General features: G+C 38.8%; 1 protein-coding gene across 2 annotated transcripts in view; it reads left to right on the top strand.

Moving 5' to 3' along the window:
- Coq3 (coenzyme Q3, methyltransferase) overlaps positions 1-14,804 on the top strand; it is a 29,537-nt gene extending 14,733 nt beyond the window's left edge. For both annotated transcript variants that reach the window (XM_021160533.3, XM_021160534.3), the window contains exons 2-7: positions 58-184; positions 611-763; positions 3,166-3,265; positions 4,351-4,593; positions 12,660-12,819; positions 14,454-14,804. In XM_021160533.3, the coding sequence (XP_021016192.1) occupies positions 58-184; positions 611-763; positions 3,166-3,265; positions 4,351-4,593; positions 12,660-12,819; positions 14,454-14,674 (1,004 nt within the window). In that variant the 3' untranslated portion in view covers positions 14,675-14,804. The remainder of the gene's footprint in view (positions 1-57; positions 185-610; positions 764-3,165; positions 3,266-4,350; positions 4,594-12,659; positions 12,820-14,453) is intronic.
- The last annotated feature ends 254 nt before the right edge of the window (positions 14,805-15,058 follow it).

Here is a 15,058-nt window from a genome sequence, read left to right as displayed (position 1 = left end):
AACTGTGTTGTTAGCAGGACTCATATGCTCCTCTCTGCTTTTAACCTTTGTTTTCAGTTTACTCAGGGACACAGCTCACTAGGAATCTACAGATTAAGCCATGGGAACTCGGTGAACACAGGACCATGTGCTTTAGATCCTACAGGATGACTCTCTCCTGTTTGAGCAGAGTAAAAACTTACAGGTGAGTCTGTCAATTATTCTAGTAGAGATTTATATATTTTGTGTAACAGCAGTTTAGATTTCATTTTGTTTAATAACCTTTGCCAGTATGTTAAAGCTCATGTGGTCTAATTTAAGTTGCTTTTACGTGTTTAAATAATTTTAAATAATTATTTTGTAATAATTTTTAGGGTTGGAAAGCTTCAAGGTCACCTAAAAGTTAGAAGGGAAATATAGTACATTAGCCATGAATGGTATTTATTTACGTTCAGAGACAATTATTATTTTTAATGAAAATTAGACACATTTCTTTCAGGTTCACCAGCCTCCTTCCACCCTGGAGAGTTCCTTGTTTCCCTTAGTAACCCTTATTACTAGTGTTCTATTGCTGTGAAGAGACCATTTTTAGAACAACGATAATGCTTGGTTCTTTGTTTTCATCCCTTAGGACCCCTTGGAAGAGATTATACAGTACTTCACAAACAACAGTTGACAGCAGGGAGGTCAAAAACTTCCAGGCCCTGGCTCACACGTGGTGGGATGAGTACGGAAAGTTTGCGCCTCTTCACTCTATGAATGACCTACGGGTGCCATTCATTAGGTAACAGTCCAGAAACTCCCTTTAAGTCTTAAAAGTGCATCCTTTGCTAATTTGCATTCACTTCCCTTTTGCTTTATTTACATTCAAAATTTTACATTTTAGGGTTGCTTTGGAAATTAGAAATATTTCTCATCATGATTTAAAAGTATCAGCTTTAGGGTGGAGAGGTGGTTCAGTAGTTAAGACCTCTTGCTGCTCAAATAGGGTTTGGTTCCCATCACCCACATCAGGCAGCTTACAGACACTCCAGCTCCAGGGGGTCTGACATCCTCACTTGGCTTCCAAGGGCACCCTGGAAGCATAATTTAAATTTAAAGCATAATTTAAAATAAAAAAATTAAAATAAAAAATCTTTAGAGCCATAAACTTAGAGAAACAATACTAAAATCCCACGTTGCTTTTACAACTTAACTGAAAACATTTTTGACCCTATTAGGTCAGTTAGAATTCAATCCTGATGAAATGGAACTAACGTGCTGTGTCTTGAAGGTCGTTCTATAGCTGCTGACCTGTGGTGGCCTTGGTGACGGTGACCTTTAGGCGATTCTGATAAAGGAGTCATTGCAAAGACAGATTGGCTCACCAGACTCTTTGAGAGCTTACATTGATGGGTCTCTAGTACCAGCCTTTGCAACCCACTTGGATAAGTGAAATGGGAACCATGTGTTTCAATGGGAGGTAAAGAAAGGTAGGAGTTGAGAGGGCTTGCCAGTGATGCAGCTTGCATTTCAGCAAGTCTTCTGGGAGATTCCAGCATTACTAAGTGTGAGAACTGTGGGCAAACAGCTGTAGCATCTTTATTTGCTTACGTACTTATTTACTTTCTATGTGCAATGGTGTTTTCCTGCATGTGTGTTTGTATGAGGGTGTTAGGATCTGGAGTTACAGACAGTTGTGTGCTGCTTTGTGGCTGCTGGGAATTGAACCCAGGTCCTCTGGCAAAGTAGTCAGTGCTCTTAACCACTAAGCTATCTCTCCAGCTCTTATTTATTTATATATCACATAAAACAGATCATCTAAGCCGGGCGATGGTGGCACACACCTTCAATCCCAGCACTCGGGAGGCAGAGGCAGGTGGATTTCTGAGTTTGAGGCCAGCCTGGACTACAAAGTAAGCTCCAGGACAGCCAGGGCTATACAGAGAAACCCTGTCTCGAAAAAACGAACAAACAAACAAAAAAACCAAAAAAACCCCAACCAACCAACCAACCAAACAAAAAAAACCCCAAAAACCAAAAAACAGATCATCTAGTATGATGCAAACTCTGAGTACATGCTTGGATTTTGCTTTTGTTATAACTATAAGCCATCAGAAGAAAAAAAATATGGTTTGAAAATAATAGCATCCTTTTATGACTGTTTGAAGAATAGATTGGACTTCATTGGAAACAGATCATTTCCTATGAAATCCTGAAGTGATCTACTTAGCTAATGTCTGTATTGTTTTAAGAGACTAAGATGCTCATTATATATATGTTTATTTTAGTAGATGTATAATTAAATTTGTGTCCAATTTAAAGCTTGATTTACAATTCTATACCATGAATTATGTAACGGATTATGTAGGTGCCAATATGTTTGTGTGTGTGTTAAAGCATTACTGTGATTATTGCAGAATACGTTTACTTGACTTTGGTGTAAGTGTGCATAGTCATACATGAGAAAGCCCACAGTTTAGACGAATAAATACATGTGGGACTCTTATCTGCTTTTTTTATCTGTAAATAATGCATGAACTTACCTTAGAAACTTCTGAAAGCATACTCAACAGAGGCTTTAAATTTTCATCACTTGTATTTAAACAGTTTGACTGAAAAGGTATTTGAGTAAAATTAGGTTCATTTGACTACTAGGCTTAAATTTTTTTTTGTTTCTGTTTTTGGTTTTTTGAGACAGGGTTTTTCTGTGTAGCCTTGGCTGTCTTGGAACTCATACTGTAGACCAGGCTGGCCTTGAACTCAGAAATCTGCCTGCCTCTGCCTCCCAAGTGCTGGGATTAAAGGCGTGTGCCACCACACCCGGCTAATTTTTTTCTTTAGATTAGTATTAGAGCATTAATGTTGGATTATCTCAGAACTTTGATTATTGAAAATGTACAAATTAAGTAGATCATTTCATTCTGTAAAATAAAAGATATGTTTCAAAAAACTTCAGTGATTCATTTCAAATGAGGACTGTGAACTAGGCATGGTGGCAGCACTCCTGTGATTCCCGAACTCAGGTGTCTGAAGCAAGGGAGATTGGGAGCTCAAAGTACGTCTAAGCCTTATAGCGAGCCCCTGGCTCAATTAAGACAGTGAAATAAACAAGTTAAATTAAGGTGAATATTTCCTTGAAGACTGTATATATTGTTGATAAATGTAGCTGTCTGTTTTTATATATTTTGAATTTTGTTTTTAAAGAGACAATCTTTTGAAAACAAGTGCTAGTCACCATCCAGGGAAGCCTTTATCTGGGATGAAGATTCTTGACGTTGGCTGTGGCGGTGGGTTATTAACTGAAGTAAGTCCTTAGAGAGCCTTGTCCATTTTTTATGCACATGAGAATTTTTTAATGTACCTAATAGTGCTAGTAAGAGTAACTAAATTCTTACATCATTCAAACAATAATTAAGTAGATCGCATCAGCATGTTTATAGAAACAATGCATTTCAAATGAATTTCAACTCATTCTTCTAATAGCTTAAGAATTTTATGCATGCATTTAATGTGTTTTGACCAAAATTTTGTTATTTGGGGTTAAAAAATGAGAAGTGGGTTTCTGCTTCATTTATCCTTTTAGCAAATAATATTCTTAGTGGATAGTACTAATTTTAATATTATTGTAAAAGTTCTGTTTTCAAAATTAAAAAAAAAAATTTTCGTGAAACTCTACTGAAGCTTTTAGGTTTTGTTTTTCATAGTAAATGGGCATAGGCCATTCAAATAGCTTTGTTTGATCTCCTCTATCCCAAGAAATTAGGCAGTTTCTATGAGATTAAATACAGGATTAGTTTGTTTTTTTAATATATATGGAAGCCTGCAAGAACTTTGTTACTTGTTGGGATTCGTTCTTTTTGGTGCTCTGGAGTACTCAGATGTGTGCTTATTAGCCCTGGGAGGGAGATCTATCCCTTACAACTGTATTTTCTAATCTTTATTAGCACAGGATCTTTTGCATCATAATTTTAATCTTTGATAGATATTTTCAGTTATAATTTTAGCATTTTATATGCTGCTCTTTGAAACATGGGATAGCAGTTTTGACTTACAGAAAATTTTAATTAAATTAATTTTTAAAAATTTCATGAATGAATACTATATTGACATCATTTCTCTCCCCTCCTTCTCTTCCCTCTCCCTTCAATCCTCCCCATGTCTCCCATATCAAATCTTTGGACTCTTTTAAAAAATTATTATTGTTATATATATGTATTAGAATGAATATATGAATACAACCTGATGGTTCTGTTGATTCTGTTTTGTGTTGCTTGAATGTATATGTTTTTAGGGCTGACTACTTGGTACGATAACCAATTTGGATAAAATTTGTATTTGTTAACAACTGTTCTCTTTTCTTCTTGAGCATAACAGTTTTTATGCCATTAGCCTCTAGGGAGACTGGGAGCTTCAGTTGTTGGAATTGATCCTGTGGCTGAAAACATTAAGATAGCACAGCACCATAAATCCTTTGATCCAGTCCTGGATAAGAGAATACAGTACAAAGTGTGTTCCCTGGAGGAGACTGTGGGTGAGAGCGCAGAGTGTTTTGATGCTGTTGTGGCTTCTGAAGTTGTAGAGCATGTGAGCAACCTGGAGATGTTCATACAGTGCTGCTATCAAGTACTGAAAGTAAGAGTTGGCTTCCTGTCTGCTCCTAAAGTGTGGCTCCATAGCGATGTATTGTGCTGGGGTACTTTTAGCAGTTCAGCAAGTAAGACAGGAGAGAAAGACTGACAAAGAATGATTAGGGCCTGCTGACTCTGCCGGAGAGGACTTTTGCCCCTTCCATAGCAGGTCTTTCCAAAGTCTGATGAGGCCTTAACGCTGCAGTGATCTATGACCTAGAAATATTTTTAAAGATTGTAAAATTATGCTTATGGGTATGCGTATGTGAGTGCTGGTCCCTGCAGAAGTTAGAACTACCTGAACCTCGATCCTCGTGGATCTGGAGTTACAGGAAGTTCTAGACTTCCCAGTGTAGGCATTGGGAAGTAAACTTGGGTCCTCTGTAAGAGCAAAATGCACTCTTAACCACTGAATTGCCTCTCTAACCTTGGTCCATGTTTATTTCTTTAAAATTTGCCTTCCTTTATTTTGTATTATCTCTGTGTGTTTACTTTCATGTATGTCCTTTTACCATGTTTGCATTGTCCTCAGAGGCCAGGAGAGGGTGTCGGATCCCCTGGAATTGTAGTTAAATATGGTTATGAGCCACTATGTGGGTACTGGACTTCAAACCTGGGGTCTCTGGAAGAGCAGCCAGTGCTCTTAAATAGAGTTGTCCCTCTAGCCCCTGCTCATATATTTTAAAGAAAGTTTTATTTCATTTTATTTTATTTTCATTTATTGAAAATAGTTTTTTTTTTCTTGCGTACTATATCCTGATTATGGTTTCCCTCCCTCTACTCTTCCCATTTCCTCCCCACCTCTCATCCCTTCCGGACCCATTCCCTGTCTCTTACTGAAAACAAACAGGCTTCTAAGGGACAATTATTATATGACATGGTATTAGATATGATATGATATGATATGATATGATATGATATGATATGATATGATATGATAAAACAAAAAACTAACACGTCAGCCTTGGACAAAACAAACAAACAAAAGGAAAAGCGCCCAAGAGAAGACATAAGAATCAGAAACATACTTGTTTGCGCATGCAATAATCCCATAAAAACACTAACTGGAAGCCATAAAATATGCACAGAGTGCCTGATGCAGACCTGTGAGGCTCTGCTGTCTCCATTTGCTTTTGATGTCCTCTATCGCCTCTGAATCTTATACTCTTCCCGTCTCCTCTTCCTCAGGCTTTCTGAGGGAAAGGATTTGATGGAGACATTACATTTAGGGCTGAGTCTCTCATTTTCTGTACAGTGTCTGGCTGTGGGTCTCTGTGTTTGTTCCCATCTGCTGCAGGAGGAAGCTTCTCTGATCATGGCTGAATGAGACACTGATGATCTGTGAGTATAGCAAGCACAGTATCATTAGGAGTCATTTCATTGCTATGTTTGGTTTTTTTCCTTGTGGTTTTGGTTTTATCCTAGGGCCCTGGGATATCTAGACTCAGGTCTTTGGCTGCCTAAGTAGTGTTGTATATGGGTTCCATCTTGTGGAGACGGTCTTAAGTCAAATCAGATATTGGTTGGTTCCTCCTCCAGACTTTGTGCTACCATTGCCCTGGTATGTGTTGCATGCAGGACACCATGTAGAACAAAGCATTGTGGCTCCTTAGTTTGGTATTTGCATTTCTCTTTTTTTCATGCGAAGTACCTTCCTCTATCAGAAACACTAGTTCATAGGGAAGAAGGCTTTATATTGCCCCAGTTAGACCTCTCCAGGCTGTTGCCAAGACTATAGGTTGGGTGGCTGTTGCTTGCTGTCAGTTTGTGAAGAGCAACCTATAGTCTTGGCAACAGCCTGGGTTGTTTTGGGAGTCTCATGGGACCTCTTTGGCCAACAAATCAACAAAAGATGTCCATTTAGGGCCCTGACTTTCCCCCCGTTATTTGGTGATTTTATTTAGATTGCTTTCATGTGTGTATTTATTTTAGGAAGTTTCTACTGTATTCTATCTCTATTTTATCCTCCAGATTGCCCCTAATTTTAACTGTCTCTCCCTGTGTTCTTTCCTTTGTCCCCCTCTCCCTGTTACCTACTGGTCCTTCTTCTAGCCCCCACTTCCATCCATATCTGTCTATTCGGTTTCCCTTTCCTAGTGAGATCTATGTGTCCCCGCTAGTCCCTTACTGTATTAACCTCTGTGTTGCTAAGGATTGTAGCTTGCTTATCATAGACTTAATGAGAACATAGAGCTAATATCTATACATTTATCTTTCTGCATCTGAGATACCTCCTCGGGATAATTTTTCTATCCATTTTCCATTGACCTGAAAATTTTATGATCTCATTCTTTTTAACAGGTGAATAACATTCTAGTGTGTAAATGTACCACATTTTCTTTATTGATTTTCCTGTTGCATGACATCTAGGTTGTTTCCAATTTCTTGTTATTATCAATAGAATAGCAGTGAGCATGGTTAAGGAAGTGTCTCTCTGATAGGATGAAGCATCCTTTTGGTATAGCTGATCTTGAGGTAGATAGACTCCCATCTTTCTGAGGAACTGACTGCCACACTGATTTCCATGGCGGCTGTACAAGTTTGCACTCCTGCCAGCAATGAATGAGGATTCCCCCCAAGTCTTCATGCTTACCATCATGAGCTATCAAGAGAACATTTACAAACTCATGGTAACTGAGCAACCCACAACTGAATGAGAAATGGGTAAAGACAGGTAGTAAGAAAGAAATTGAAGGCTTTCTGGAACTGAATGAAAACGGATACAACTCCTTTTGGATGCGATCTCTTTTTCTGTTCTAGAGCTTTCAGGGGTGTTGAACTTGTTAGTATACTATCTCACCAATTTTTTATGTAGGCTCTTAGAACTGCTTTTATGTCCTCATCTTCAATCTCTTCCCATTTTCCTCTCTCCCCCTCCCCCTCCCCCCTCCCCCTCCCCCTCCCCCTCTCCCTTTCACCCCTCCCCCCGGTTTTTAGTGCTAGAATTAAATACAAGCATCACCACAACCCAGCTTAATTTCTTTTTAACATCTGTCTTTACTCGTTTTTCATTTAGTAGTAGGTTGTTCAGTTCCATGAGTTTTTCAATTTTCTGTTGTTTCTGTTGTTGATAGCCAGATTTAATCCATGATGGGCAAATAGGATGCTGAATGTTATTTCAGTTTTCTTCTATCTGTTGAGACTTGATTTGTGTCTGAGTATGTGGTCAGTTTTGGAGAAAGTTTTATGAGGTGCTGAGAAGAAGGGATATTCTTTTGTGTTTGGATGAAATGTTCTGTAAATATCTGTTAGGTTCATTTGGTTTGTAATGCCAATTAACTCTGGCATTTCTCTGTTTAGATTTTGTCTCAATAATCTGCCTATTAGTGAGAGTAGAGTATTGAAGTCTCCCACTATTAGTGTGTGAGGGTCAATATGTGATTTAAGCTGTAGTAGTGGTTCCTTAACAAACATGGGTGCCTTTGTGTTTGGTGAGTAGATATTAAGAATTTCTAAGACCTCTTGGTAGGTTTTTCCTTTGATTAATATGTAGTATCCTTCCCTATCTCTTCTCTTAGTTTTGGTTCAAAGTCTATATTGTTAAATATTAACATTTAATATTTATATTTTACACATATATAGTTGTTTATATATAAACTTTTATATTATAATTTTAATATTAAATGTTAATAATAGCTTCCTTTAATTCCATTTGCTTAAAATATATTTAACTTTGATGTTAAGGTGTGTTTCTTAGATGCAGCCTAAGGATGGATCTATTAGTCTGTTCTATTAGTCTGTCTTATTGGGGCATTGAGACCATTGATATTGAGAGATATCAATGAACAGTGTGTTGACTCCTGTTATTGTCGTGGTGGTGGCAGTCTGTGTGTGTGTGTGTGTGTGCGTGCATGTGTGTGTGTGTGTGTGCCTGTACATGTGTGTGTTTCCCTTCTTTTGATTTGCTAGCCTGGGATTATCTATAAATTGTGTTTTCTTGGATGTGGTTAATCTCTTTAAATTTGTATTTTCCTTCTAGCGTCTGTAGAACTGGTTTTGTAGATAGACATTTCTTCTATTGTGTCTTCAATGCATGAGATTCTCTCTTCCATTTCTTGTATTGTGTTGGTGAGGCTTGCCTCTGTGGTTCCTGTTTGAGTTCCTAAATTTGTCATTTACATTTTTCCCTCCATTTGGGATTTTTTTTTCTAATTCCAATTTCAGGTTTTGAATTGTTGTATTCACTTCCTTTCAATGTTTGTGTCATCATAGATTGTGCTAAGGGATGTATTTATTTTCTCTTCATGGTCCTCTGTTATATCCATACAGGCTAGTCTAAGGTCTTTTCTTGTGCTTCAGTTATAATATTAGGGTTGCTGGCCCTAGCAGAGACGTATTGTCCTGGATGTTATTGGTTGTGTTTTTACACTAGCATCTACGTATGTGGAGTTGGAAGGTTGTGATTCTAGGTGCTGATATCTGTTCTTGTGTTAGTTGGGTGGGTGTTTTGTTCCTTGGTTTGTTTCCTCTCTGGTTCTTATGCAAGTGTGGTGGCTGTGTGTTGCCTGGTAGGAAATTCTTCTGGGATCCTGATAGGTTGTTCCTAAGTATTAGAAGCTGACACATAGACATGGGAATGAGCTAGGAGTGTGTGTGTCAGTGTATGGGGTCCACAGGAGGGAGGGAAGCAGGATGATTCCCAAGATGTGCTTTGTCCCTAGGATTGAGGTAGATAGTGAGCTGAGACCACAGTAGCTCTGTATGCTACAGAGCTGGGAAAGGAGACTTGGAAGGATGGAGGGAGAGGTGGAGATCTGCAGGGGGCCTACCTGCTCTGCTGGCTGAACAGAGGCTGCCTGCTAGAATTGCAGATCAGGGGACATCTGTGCGATCCACTGGAGATGGGCATAGGAGGGAAGGGAGACAGAAGCAAGTGGTCTGCTGCAGAGTGGGGGTGGGGCATGTGAGCTTGAGGGGATTGGATTTGGAGGAACAGAAGGAGAGGTAAAGATCTGCAGTTAGCCTAGCTGCTTCACTGGCTGAAAGTCAGAAAGCTTTCTATTAAATGAATTGTAGATTTACAGAAGAGTTGCAAATGCAGAATGACTTTGCATTCTCCTGTTTTTCCTTTATATTAACAGCTCACATATGGGTGGAAACTAAGATGTGTCACATGAGGTACTTAGTGCCCCAGGTTGAAAGGGACACTTCCTCTCAGATGCCCACCCTTCACTGTATTCCCTGAAAATACTTACTAACTCCAGTTCTGTGCCCCAAGCCCCTCAGTTGCCTCTTCAGTGTCCTTTTCCCATGGATAATCCCTGGTACCTATCTAAAGACTAGCTGTGAGTAGTGCCATTGCCTTAGTAATTGCACGGAGAGCATGCTAAGGCTCAGCAGTTTCTCCACTCATTTTATTTTTCCATTATGTATCCAACCTAGACTTATGCATTGTATGGAATTGCTATGTCTCCTTAGTCACCTTCTATTTTTGACATTTTTATACCTTTTTATTACATTTCAATTTAGTGTGTGTGTATGTAGGTGCCTGCGTGTGGGGTGCTCATGCCATAGATCATGCGCTGAGGTAGAGGACTGCTTGAGGGGCTTAATTCTCTCCTATCATGTACGTCCTAGGGATGGAATCAGAGCATCAGGCTTTCTGTCAGGTACCTCTACCCTCAGAGCCATTTCACTGGCCCAAATCTCTAACAGTTTTGAAGAGTTTTATCATAAATAAAATTTTATTAGGTTCATTTCCTACTTTCCAAGTAAAATCTTTAGTAGTTTTTGTATTTATATTAATATAAATGCTGGAATGGAGGTTCGTTGACACATATGAGGAATGCTGATACTGTAAACTTTAATTTTGTTTTAATGGAGACCAAATGTTTAAAAATAATTGCTTACCATGATCACCATGAAGTGTGATATTACCAAACACAGACTGGACACTCATAAATGATTGTTAGTAAGATTTAAAGTACTAAAGTTTACAGAGAGGAATCACAACATGTAGAGATATGTATACACTAATATTTTGGTATTCTTTGTTAGTTTGGATATAGAATGGTATTTAAAAATACATCTTTCGCCGGGCATGGTGGCGCATGCCTTTAATCCCAGCACTCGGGAGGCAGAGGCAGGCGGGTTTCTGAGTTTGAGGCCAACCTGGTCTACAGAGTGAGTTCCAGGACAGCCAGGGCTATACAGAGAAACTCTGTCTCGAAAAACCAAAAAAAAAAAAAAAAAAAAAAATCTTTCCCTACTATATACACACAGTATCTATCTATCTATCTATCTATCTATCTATCTATCTATCTATCTATCTATCTATCTACCAATCTGTTGCAATCAATACACACACACACACACATATGGAGGGGGGGTGATTTTGAAGTGACATTTTATTCTCATTAGGCTAATGAGACTGGGTAAAAGAAGGAGGGATATTATCTTCCTTGCTGTTTTGAGAATAAACATAGGAAATATAAATATTATCATTACACAGGCAGACTAAATACTCATATAAGTGATTTGCTTTCATCTAAGAGTTTATCTTGATTTCTTCACAATCTTTACATAAATCAAAACAAAAAATGCAAAACCTTATGAATATCTATCTTTGTCAGAGGTTACTTGTTGGTAATGCTCCTTAGCACAGGACATAGAGGTGAATGCTGGCTGTTCTAAGCACATTTGGCTTAGCATCTCAAGGAAAATATGGAAGATTCAACAAGACTGGCAGCGAGCACAGGGCCTGCAGAGGTCTGCACAGATGGAATCCTAGAGCTGAAAGGAGTGGACACACACTCCCATTCTCACCCCGGAGCTATCTCCAACTGACCGCCACTTACAAATGAAAAATTAGTTTTCTCCAAGGCAGTATCACTGAGGAAACAATCCACTCCGCTCTTGCTCTCTCTCTCTCTTCCCTCCCTCCCTCCCTCCCTTCCTTCCTTCCTCTCTTTCTTCCTTTCCAAACCACTCTTAGGAGTAGGCCCCATGCCCCTCAGTAGCTGACCAACACAAAAAATAGACAATGGCGTCTTTGGAGGTTCTTTGTCTCATGGTATCTTTTATTTTAACATTACAAGTCCTTTGCATCTATGTTATGGGTTCCAGGTTTGGGTTTTGTGGGATTCCTGTATGTGCAAACATATGTTTTTCTGTGTCTATATGTGTTTCTTGTGCTTTTTTTTTTAGGCTCTTTTTCTTGGTTGGCTATTGACATATTCTGACTATTTGTTTTTTATTATTTTATTTTATTTTTACTCCCAAGATGCCTTTTTGTTTTTTAACAAGAGACAGAAAGGGTGTGGATCCAGAATGGAAGGGAGGTGTGGAGGATCTGGGAGGTGGGAAAACACTAGTAAGAATATGTTGTCGCCTTTAATCCCAGTACTGGGGAGGCAGAGGCAGGCGGATTTCTGAGTTCGAGGCCAGCCTGGTCTACAAAGTGAGTTCCAGGACAGCCAGGGCTATACAGAGAAACCCTGTCTCGAAAAACCAAAAAAAAAAAAAAAAAAAAAAAAAAAGACTATATTGTCTTAGCTGAACGGTGATGGGCACACCTTTAATCCCAGTGCTCAGGAGGCAGAGGCTGATCTCTTTGAGTTTGAGGCTCCCTGGTCTACAGAGTGAGTCCAGCCAGGACTACACAGTGAAACTTTTGTGTTGAAAACCAAAATAATGATAATAATTTTACAAAAGAAAGAAAAGAGGGAAAATACATGCAAAAAAAATCTATCAACAAAAGAAAAGAGAATATAAATATCAACCCAGATAAAGTATTTAATACCTACAAAAGAATATATATACATACACACACACACACACACACACACACATATATATAAGTAGCAATAAGAAAAATTTGAGTTGAAAGCTATGCTTGATGTATAGATTTAGTGACTGTGATCTGTATTAGATTGCCTGCAATAACAGATTTTCCCAAGAGAGAAAAATGCTATTTTGGTAATTATGTTTCATAGCTACTTATGTATCTTAAATGCACTTTATTCATTCAGAAAGCAGGAGAGTGTAGAAACAAGCCTGTACCTAACATTACTCCTAGCGTTGATACTTCACGTCCACTGTTTTACCTGTGTATACATTTCTTCCCTTTAGCCTGGCGGCTCTTTATTCATTACTACAGTGAACAAAACACAGCTGTCCTATGCCTTGGGAATTGTTTTTGCAGAGCAAATTGCAGGCATTGTTCCAAAAGGCACTCATACGTGGGAAAAGTTTGTTTCACCTGAAAAGCTAGAGAGTATCTTGGAACCAAGTAAGTATTAAAATTGTTTTCCAGTTGTTGAGGCCTATCTGAACCTGTCATGCATGTATAATTATTAATTGCATAATCTAGCATTTATTTAAACAGGTTACTATTTTCCTGTTTTTCAGATGTTAGTTTCCTTTCTTTTTAAATATTTATTTATTTATTTATTTATTTATTTATTTATTTATTTTATGTACATGAGTACACTGTACCAGTCTTCAGAAACACACAGAAGAGGACATCTGATCCCATTACAGGTGGTTGTGAGCCACCATGTGCTTGCTGGGAATTGAACTCAGGACCTCTGGAAGAGCAGTCAGTGCTCTTAACCACTGAGCCATCTCTCCAGCCCTAGTTTCCTTTCTTTAACTATGTCTTAACTATGTCAGGGTAGATTCCACACGCTCAGTTGCTCCAGGTGAGCCCTGCTTATCTCAATGTATCTTAGGATTTTTCCTGACTCTTCTATACTCAGATGTACTTTAACTTCCATATCATTTCTTATGTATTCCTGGAACCTACATAAGTGACGTAGACTCACCACAGCAGATGTCAGAGTTGGTGTTTGAACCCAGGAATCTGCCTAGGATTATGTATTTACACCTGCCATCATGTATGCTCTAAGTATGGTTGCATGTAATTTTCACATGTCTTCACTCTTTCCTGGCCCATAAGCTTGTTGTAATCCTCTGCACAGTGTCTTACCATGCTTCGACACAGTAAATGGTTTGTTTATTGAAATCTGTTAAGGGATGTTTCTTAGTTCACTCACTTGACATTTTGGTCTTGTTGGGTAGACACCATTTCCCATGATTTTGTTGACAACAGTGCATCAGCAAAATATTTTCCTTAAAATTTTGTCAGTTCAGAGCATTGTGGTGGCTTTTAGAGATGCCTGTATCTTTGTTGACAATGGAATAGAAAAAAAGAGACTTTAAAGAATCTTGTTGGGGCTGAGCATAGTGATGCATGCTTGTAATCACGGCACTTAAAAGACTGTTCCAGGAGGACTGGGTATTTAAGGCTAGCCTGGGCTATAAAATAAAGCCAAATTTTGATGTCCCAGGGTGGGGTGGTACCCAAGAGGGTAATGGGGGGAGGGATTTGTGAGGGTGGGGTTGGGAGGCGAGGAGGGAGGGGAGCTGCTACCCAATGTAAAGTGAATAAATAAATAAATTAATAAAAATAAAATAAAATAAAATAAAGCCAGTCCTAAACAAGGTGAGGCCCTGTCTCAACAAATGAAAGAGAATACAAGCCCAAAATGGAGACAATTTCTTGTTGACAGATAACCTCAAGTGACAGCTAACTTAGGAGAATCCTAAGCACTGAGCTACTTTAGACAGATCCTCTCTGATTCCACTGCTCTAGAACCCATGTTCTCCGTGAGCCTCAGAAGGGGACCGCAGACAGTAGTCAGAGCTGGGCTTGGACCCAGTCCTCTGCTTTGGAGTGTGCATTCTCACTTGCAATTAAGTATGATCAAGCATGACTGCAAAGCCTTGTTGTTCATTAAGTTGGTTACTTTATGTTAATATGAAGAGTGACTGGTATTCTTGTGGTTTGAATGGTAAATGTTTATTGAGTCCAAGTTATTTGATTTCTCTCTCTCTCTCTCTCTCTCTCTTTTTTTTTTTCAGATGGTCTGTCAGTTGAAACTGTGGCAGGATTGGTCTATAATCCTTTCTCAGGTTACTGGCATTGGAGTGAAAATACCAGCCTTAACTATGCAGCCCATGCTGTGAGATCCAGGGCTCAGGAGCACCAGGAGCCTGCTGAGTCTGCTTTAAAGGGGGAAACAGGAGCACTCCATGCTAACACCTATGGTAGCCCCAGTGTACGTGAGGAGCAGAGGACATGAGGTGCCTCCAAGGACAGCAGTAAATATGCTTGAAATTGTGTTGTTTACAAAGTCAAAAATCTTACTCCGTTTTGGGAGAGATTTTGAAGAACAAAAGGTCAATAAAAATATCTAAATCAATGGAGAAAAATTTCTGTGTCACCTAAGAGACACTTTGAAGAATTTTCTGGTGAGGTTTTGTCAAGTGTGCTTAAGGAGTTTAGGTCTCTATGCTTTTACTGTAGAAACATGTGTGTTCATTTCATTTTACATATTAGGCATTTCTCACATGAGTAAACAGAAACATATGCTGATATTTATTTATTTTAACTGGAATCTCTGTTGTCTATGATATTCCTTTATTTTAGTTAAAGAGACAATGCCCTTGACTGATAAAAAAAAACA

Source organism: Mus caroli, unplaced genomic scaffold (assembly GCF_978045245.1).
Source record: "Mus caroli unplaced genomic scaffold, Mus_caroli_1 scaffold_6, whole genome shotgun sequence".
Classification (NCBI taxonomy): domain Eukaryota; kingdom Metazoa; phylum Chordata; class Mammalia; order Rodentia; family Muridae; genus Mus; species Mus caroli.
This window is presented reverse-complemented; position numbering and strand designations above follow the sequence as displayed.